This window comes from Mesoplodon bidens (assembly GCF_964165515.1).
Source record: "Mesoplodon bidens genome assembly, chromosome: 8".
NCBI classification, from domain to species: domain Eukaryota; kingdom Metazoa; phylum Chordata; class Mammalia; order Artiodactyla; family Ziphiidae; genus Mesoplodon; species Mesoplodon bidens.
This window is the reverse complement of record NC_138165.1, coordinates 112,820,201-112,827,675: the sequence shown is the minus strand read 5'-3', so window position 1 is coordinate 112,827,675 and position 7,475 is coordinate 112,820,201. Positions and strand designations below refer to the sequence as shown.

The window sequence follows — 7,475 nt, the reverse complement described above, 5'->3', positions numbered from 1 at the left end:
CCACACCTGTTGTCCTGGAGCAGTCACCAATAGGGTCCCTTTTACTCTCAAAGGATATGGTCTGGATGTGATCACCCAGCGACAACCCCAATCCCCTGGTGCTCTCAGGGGTCCCCCAGTCCGACCCTGTCCTTCCACCTCTGTGACATCACTATCCTGGTTCTGCTCCTCCATAAACATCAGTGTCCCCTGGGGCAGACTCTGTGCCCCGCTCTCCTGGAGACCTTACCCCTCCACAGGAATGGGGGTCCCTTTGCTTTGAAACTACTCAGAAGGGGAGTTGGCTGGTACCATGGACTCAGGCTTCACTGGTCTGACTTTCCCTCGGGCACTTAGGGTGACTCGTGTCATGGTGACATTGGAGGCTCACCCACCCGGCCAGTCACTTTCCCTTCTCCCTTGGCCCTGCGCTGTCCACCCACACCTGACCTGGGGCCACAATCCCTGCTCAATCTAGGCCCAATTCCCGTCTCCCTGGAACCACCCTCCCCCTCCCCCTCCCCACCCCCACTTCTCTGGCAGCCCAGCCCCCAAGCCTACCTACCTCTAAAAGTGTAGCTCAGATATCTCATGCTCTCCTTCCCCACCATCCCTTCCCCTCTCCCTCCTGCCCTCACTTCTCTCTCATTCACATTCTTTTTAAAAACCTATGATAAAATACATACAACGTAACATTTACTATCTTAACTATTTTTGCGAGGCATTAAGTGCATTCACATTGTTATGCAACCAGCATCACCATCCATCTCCAGGCTATTTCTTCTTCCCATTAAGCACTAACTCCCCCTCCCCCTCCCCCGGCCCCATTCTACTTTCTGTCTCTATGAATTTGATTACTCTGCGTACCTCATATAAGCGGAATCATACAGTACTTGTCTTTTGGAGATTTCACTAAGCATAATGTCCTCAAGGTTCATCCCCAGTGGAGCAGCTGTTAGAATTTCCTTCCTTTTAAAGGCTGAATAATATTCTACTGTATGGATGGACCACATTTTGCTCAACCATTCGAATGTTGATGGATACCTACCCGAGCTCTTTCACATTTTAGCCGTTGTGAAAAATGTTGCTGTGAACGTGGGCGTACAAATATCTCTTCGAGACCCTGCCGTCAATTCTTTTGGGTATATGCCCAGAGTGGAATCCTGGACCATACGGTAAATCTATGTTTGAATTTTGAGGAAACTCCATACTGTTTTCTACAATAGCCGCACCATTTTACATTCCAACCAACAGTGCACAAGGGTTCCAATTTCCCCACATCCTTGCTAACATTTGGTATTTTCTGGGTTTTTGACAGTAGCCATCCCGATGGATGTGGGGTGGTAACTCATTGTGGTTTGGTTTGCCTTTCTCTGATGATCAGTGATGTTGAACATCTTTTCATAGGTTTATTGGCCATTTATAAATCTTCTTTGGATAAATGTCTATTCCAGTCCTTTGCTGATTTTATTTGTTTGTTTGTTTGTTTTTTGGTACGCGGGCCTCTCACTGTTGTGGCCTCTCCTGCTGCGGAGCACAGGCTCCGGACGCGCAGGCTCAGCGGCCATGGCTCACGGGCCCAGCCGCTCCGCGGCACGCGGGATCCTCCCGGACTGGGGCACGAACCCGCGTCCCCCGCATTGGCAGGCGGACCCCCAACCACTGTGCCACCAGGGAAGCCCCTTTGCTGATTTTTTAATCAGACTCCTTGTTTTCTGTTGTTGAATTTTAGGAGTTCTCTGTACATTCTGTATATTAATCCCTTATCAGATATATGGTTTGCAAATATCTTCTCCCATTCTGTGGGTTGCCTTTTTACTCTGTTACCCACTCATAATCTTTAATGGGTATTTCCAGGGCATCTGTCAGTGTCACACCCTTAGGTCCAAACTGTCTGTGGCCGCGGTGAAGTCGCAGAGCAGCTTCCCTTGTGTGCTGACAGCCACGCGGAGACCCCGCCCACCCCAGCCCCAACCAGGCCAGTCCTGCCCGCCCCGACTAATGGAGGAGGGAACCATAGCGTGGAAGGTCCTCCGGCGGCTAGACCTGCCAGATGGTGGTGGTGGGGGGGGGGGCGGGGAGAGGGAAAAACCATAGAGTCGGCCGTCCTCTCGCATCTAGACTTGCCACGGCGGGACTTGCACCGGAAGAGGGCGTCAGCGGGCCGGAAGTGGGTCGCGGACGCCGGAGCTGCAGGCGGAGATGAAGCCGGCGGTGGACGAGATGTTTCCCGAGGGCGCGGGGCCCTACGTGGATCTGGACGAGGTAAGGCGGGCGGCGCCGGGCCGGGCGGGAGCGGAGCCAAGGCCAGCTGTCGGGCGCGGGCCGGGTCTGGGGCGAGAGAAGGCGGCGGCCTGCGCGGGCGCGCTCGCCGTCCCGGCAGTTCCTAACTCGGGCGAGAGAATGGGGCCTCCGGGAACACAGTGAGGTGGCGGCCGGGATGGCTACGGGCCGGGGTTGCGGTGAGCGTCGGTGCCCGCGGCCTGGAGCCCCGCAGGGGCGATTGGTGGGGACCCCGGGGACGGGGTTGAGCTCGTGCCAGGCGCTGGGGGAGGAAGTGGGCCCCGGCTGGGATGGCGTGCTGTGGCGCGGCGGGGGCGAGTCCCCGTCTGGGAGGAGGGGAGACGAGAGCTTTGCTGACCAACGGCCCTTGGGAAAGAAGCGGCCGCCAGCCCGCGGAGCGGGGGAGAGGGGCGCCTGGCAGGTCCATGCTCCGTGCGGGGCCCGGGTCTTTCCCGCAGTTGCGCAGGGTCGTTGTGTCACCCCATCCTCTGGGCACAGGGCGTTCCTGTCTGGTGTTGGTGGTGGGAGCTCGGAGTGTCAGGCCGGCTCCGCGGGGTCCGGACCTCGATTTCTCCTTCTCAAACCTCAGGGGGGACAGACCCATTCTGTGTGCTCCTGGACGTCCCGGGAGCACAGAGAGACGCTGGTTGCCAATTTTTAGTGCATCAAAAGGCGGTGCGGGTTGATAGAAGCCCTCGGGCTTTGGGGTGGCCCAGCGAAGGCTTAGGAGAGCAGCTGGCTGCAGCCAGATGCTGGCGGCGCGCTGGGGCGTAGGGGCGAGGCCTGGCGGGATCGGGAGCGAGGCCTGCAGGGTCTAGGGGAGGGCAGGTTGTGCCTGGGAGAGCGGGAATGAGATGGAGCAGGGCAGGCGGGGTTGGGGGGCAGATGGTGCCTCGCCTGTAGCCGTCCTGGGACAGGTGAGCTCTCTGCACCCCAGTCCCGAGGCACCTGCACTCACCCCCTGCTTCTCAGCCCTGTGCTCCAGGCACTGCCTTAGGCAAGCGTGGAGTCGCTGGAGGGCTTTAAGGTGCGGAGCGACGGGTCTGACTGGTTCGCGGCGCCGTCGCTCTGGAGGGTTTGGGGTGAGAGAGTGGGGCAGTACAAACGGGGACGGGGGCGCGAGGAGGATCTGAATGAAGGCAGTGCCTCCAGAGGGAGGTAGGCGCAAACTCCGCAGCGGTGTCACAGGTAGAATCTGCACAGCTTCCTGTGGGGACGGGGCAGGGGAGGGCGCCTGCTGTCACCACGGACTCTAAAAGAGGCTCAGAATCCTCGCCACGTTGTCCAGCTTTGGTTGTGGCGTTGTTTTACGGCCACCGTTGAGTGGTGGCAGTGGGAAGGCCCGTGAGGGCCCCGCCCCCCTCCCCAGAACCCCAGGTCAGCAGGTCAGTTTCTCACGGGAAATGGTTTAACTCTCAGAAGCAGTCCAGAGCAGAGCAGTGGTCAGGCTCAGTTTTGCGCGCGCTCGGGGCCTCTTGTCCAGGTGTGCGCAGCAGTGCTGCTGTTTGGGGCAGCGGCAGGACTCTACGTAAAAGGTGAGAGGAGTCGAGGACGTCCGGCCTGAGGGGACCCTCGCCTTAATTCCTTGGAATGCCGCCTCCCCAGCCCTGCTCGCACTCCCGCCCTTCCCCTGGACTAAGTTTTGTCTCCGACCTGGACACTTTCTGCCCAGGAGTGGTGTGCAGCCTGCGTGGCACTTACACCACTCGTTCTCTCGGAAAACCCCGCTGACGTGAGCTTTCCTTTCCCTCCCCAGGCAGGAGGCAGCACCGGGCTCCTGATGGACTTGGCGGCCAATGAAAAGGCAGTTCACGCAGACTTTTTTAATGGTAAGGGCGCTGGGATTGGCTTGCCAGTTGTAATCTGTTTCTTCTGCAAGTTACGCAGTGGAGCAACTTTGTGACATGAGTGACTTGGATCGTAGACCAGTAAAGGCCAGATCCTGTGCCATTCTTGGAACGCTGTGCAGCCCTGTTTTTCAGGAGGGAAAAAAGCTTCCAGTCTTACGTTCCAGTTGTTGCGTTTGAGCCATGAACGTGCATTTGGACACCTGAAACTGTAGCAGGGTCTGGTCCGTCTGGCTTTCTCGTCTCCCCTCTCTCCCGATGGCTGGTTTGCTTTCCTCTCCCTGTTTTCCACTGGGTTCTTGTCCCCTGGGCTGCCTGTGCAGAGTGGCAGCCACACTCCTGTTCTTCCCCGTCCCTTTTCTCTGAAACCAGGAGCTATTCGCATTTAAGGGCTTAATGCTAGTTTCAGGAACATGGGTGGAGTTTTACCAAATAAACAGTGAGAAACTAACTTTACAGGAAATCTTCATATACGTTTGAGGGGGTACTTCTCGTGTTCCCTTCTGGTTTCTTAAGGCCTTGCTCCTATAGAGTATATTCATCCCTACCAAGGGTTAAATCATAAGAAACACAAGATCGCTTTCTTAGGAGAGTTAAGTGGTATTTTATCTCTTATAATCCGTCTTTCATCCAGGGTGCCTGCCACTACAAAGAACTTTTGTCACTAGTTAGTGGCAGCTAGGATGTTACCTTGCCGTGTTGGTTTTCAGGGGCCCCAAGCCCCTCTGGCACCTGAGCCCGTGTTGTTTTATCTGGCTGCTTTTCAGGCAGTTGTTGCCTAACGAGAGAAGCCAGGCTGCTGCCTGAGGGCAGCCTTCCCGGGGAGCCCAGCTGCTCTCCCCAGGTAGTGTCCCCGCAGGACTGAGGGGGGTGACGTTTGTTAAGTTCTCCGGGGGAGCAGGTGTGGGGAGCACGGGGTGCAGAGCCACCGCTAGGACCTCACCCGGGTAGGGGTGTGTGGTCCCCAGTACGGCATGATCCACTCATATTTTGATGGTCTCCTTGCAAGCCGCCCCCTCCTCTGCCAGCCCGGGGCTTAGAGACAGTTGACTGTGTTCTAGAGTTCAAGGTCACGTGATTTCCACCAGCAGCCCTTTAATTCTGACAGAGCACCTGTGAGAAGGACCCAGGCCGCCAGGCCAGGTGAGCATGGGAGCGGATGAGGGCGCTTCTCCCTCCGAGTCCGAGTCCGAGTCCGGCAGGGAAGAGAAGGAGCGTAGGCGAGCAGACGCCGCCCCGGCAGGTCGTGACGGCCCAGGTGTGCGGGAAGCCGTTCCCGCGAGAAAGCCGAGCGGCCTTTGGAAGGACTTGTCCTTAGTCCTTTGCACTCATGATTGAACAGATAGGTTTTGATGGCCTGTTGTCCCCTAGGCAGTGGAGTTCAAACCCTGAACGATATTCGCTCTGCTCACTCAGTGGTTTACAAAATGGGAGCACTGGACGGGGTGGGCCGGGACAGCTCGGGGACGAGAGCCCAGACAGGTGGGCGCAGGGTTGCCGGGGCACATCCTGAGGCAGTTCTCAGGAGGCGGCACCTGCAAGGCTGGGGGCTGGGGGGAGAGTGGCGGAGCTGCGGGACCCCAGGCCAGGCCAGGCGGTGGGAGAGGCGGGCGCCAGTGGGACCGTCCGGGGGGTGGGGCGGGGCTGGGGGCCCACTGCGGGGCAGGAGGTGCCTGGGTGCCGCCTTTCCCCGGGGAGCGGGGGTGTGGGGACCGACCCGTCCTCTTCCTGGCTCTTCGTTTACTCTGCACGTTCTCAGTGCATGGTACGCATGAGTGGGTTTTTCTCTTCTTGTGAAAGTAACACATAACCCGTGGTGGGGATGTAGAAAATATACAGAGAAGTAAACAGAAGGACAAAATAACCATGAGTTTGGCTTTGACCCCCTCGCAGGATGCAGTGCGCTGTGAATTTCTGGCGTTTCTTCTAGTGGGAATGGGGCTCAGGCTGTGTTTCTCAAGCTTAACTCTAGGTCCGACTCTCTTAAAGGGAGTCGTTCTCAGGGGCCTCTGTCCCTCCCCCACCTTTCTCCCCCAGCTCTGCAGTTTCCCGCTCACGGCTGCGAGCCTCAGGCAGCTTCAGCCCACCTCCCCTGCCCTCCACGCAGCGCTGGCCAGAGCAGAGCCCTGGCCGTACTCACGGGCACGCAGTCACGGCTGTGGGGGGTCACCCACGTGGTCCAGAACACGCCCTCATGCAATTTCTCAAGATTGTCATCTAAATAGAAACAAGAGTAAAGGTGCACTCTGGACTACTGTCCCTTTGGACCGTATGAGCCCCGGTTGGATAAAATTGAGAGCCTGTCCTGGGAAAAGTCCTTTATCAGATTGTTCACTGTTTTCTCTCTAGTTTTGAATGACCTTATAACTCATTTTATAATTATTTCCTAAGCTGTAGACCTCGCGTGCCCCATCAATGTGTGATTTTGTTCATTTTGTAGATTTTGAAGATCTCTTTGATGACGATGATATCCAGTGAGGTGTGTCCGGCGGCGCGTTTGCTCAGGCTTTGCCGTGCCGTGGTGTGGTGGATCGCCTCAGAGGACAGTTTTAGATGGTTCCGGAGAACTTGTGGAAGTCACTTGAAATTAGGAGATGGTTAACGAAGAAGGAAAAGATGGTTTTAACCATCTGGATGAGGCCTGTTAATCTCTGAATGTGACCGCCTTTTGTCCTTAACTTCAATTAAAAAAGTGATGTTATTACTTGCAGGGTGATTTTAATGCTTGCACTTTTGAGTGAATATTACAATCCCTAGACCTCTCCTTGTGCATACGTGTACATGCATGCCTGTGTTCCATGCTTAGAGAAACAGGTCTCAGCATAGAAATACATGGTGCACTTTTTGCTTTGTGGCCTTGAGTAATTCTGACAGCTCACGGTTGCTGACGTGGTGTTTGTGTTGGACCCGTAAGCGGTGCAGGCCGGCTCCTGGAAGTGCCTGAGAGACCTTACTCGGGTCCCGTCCCTCCCCTGGAGGCACATATAGCTGCGTGTTTCCCCTCCTAATGTCAGAGCAGCTGCTGTCCCCAAATCTGAGGCTTGAAGCAGGGCAACTCGATAACGCCTCTGAACGAGACGCCTCCTACCTGAGAAATGCGTGCATTGGTCCGTCTCAAAGGAGAGCGTAGCACCTACGGAGGAAGTTCCTTGCTGGTCCAGCTCAGCAATTGATAATGCTTGTGAACACTAAGATTACTATTTCATATCAGTCTCGAAGTGAAGAATGTTTCTTCGATGAGGAAAGGCCCAGGGCACACGGCTTCATCGGTCCCCACAGCTCAGAGTCGAGCAGAGCCACTTAGATGAGTTGGGACGTGCTGACCTTCCCCGTGAGAACTGCCGAACGGAGCACCTCGATGGCCTG

General features: G+C 56.4%; 1 protein-coding gene across 1 annotated transcript; it reads left to right on the top strand.

The window, feature by feature from the left end:
- The first annotated feature begins 2,117 nt into the window (after window positions 1–2,117).
- Window positions 2,118–6,813, top strand: COPS9 (COP9 signalosome subunit 9). The gene is made up of 3 exons (XM_081242748.1): window positions 2,118–2,244; window positions 4,019–4,091; window positions 6,550–6,813. The coding sequence occupies exons 1-3, from the start codon at window positions 2,182–2,184 to the stop codon at window positions 6,585–6,587; spliced, it is 174 nt and encodes a 57-aa protein (XP_081098874.1). The 5' UTR covers window positions 2,118–2,181; the 3' UTR covers window positions 6,588–6,813.
- The last annotated feature ends 662 nt before the right edge of the window (window positions 6,814–7,475 follow it).

Coding starts and splice junctions, on each gene's coding strand:
- COPS9 (XM_081242748.1), top strand. CDS start 2,182: ATGAAGCCGGCGGTGGACGAGATGTTTCCCGAGGGCGCGGGGCCCTAC. Junction 2,245..4,018: donor CCTACGTGGATCTGGACGAG/GTAAGGCGGGCG, acceptor TTCCCTCCCCAG/GCAGGAGGCAGCACCGGGCT. Junction 4,092..6,549: donor TCACGCAGACTTTTTTAATG/GTAAGGGCGCTG, acceptor TTCATTTTGTAG/ATTTTGAAGATCTCTTTGAT.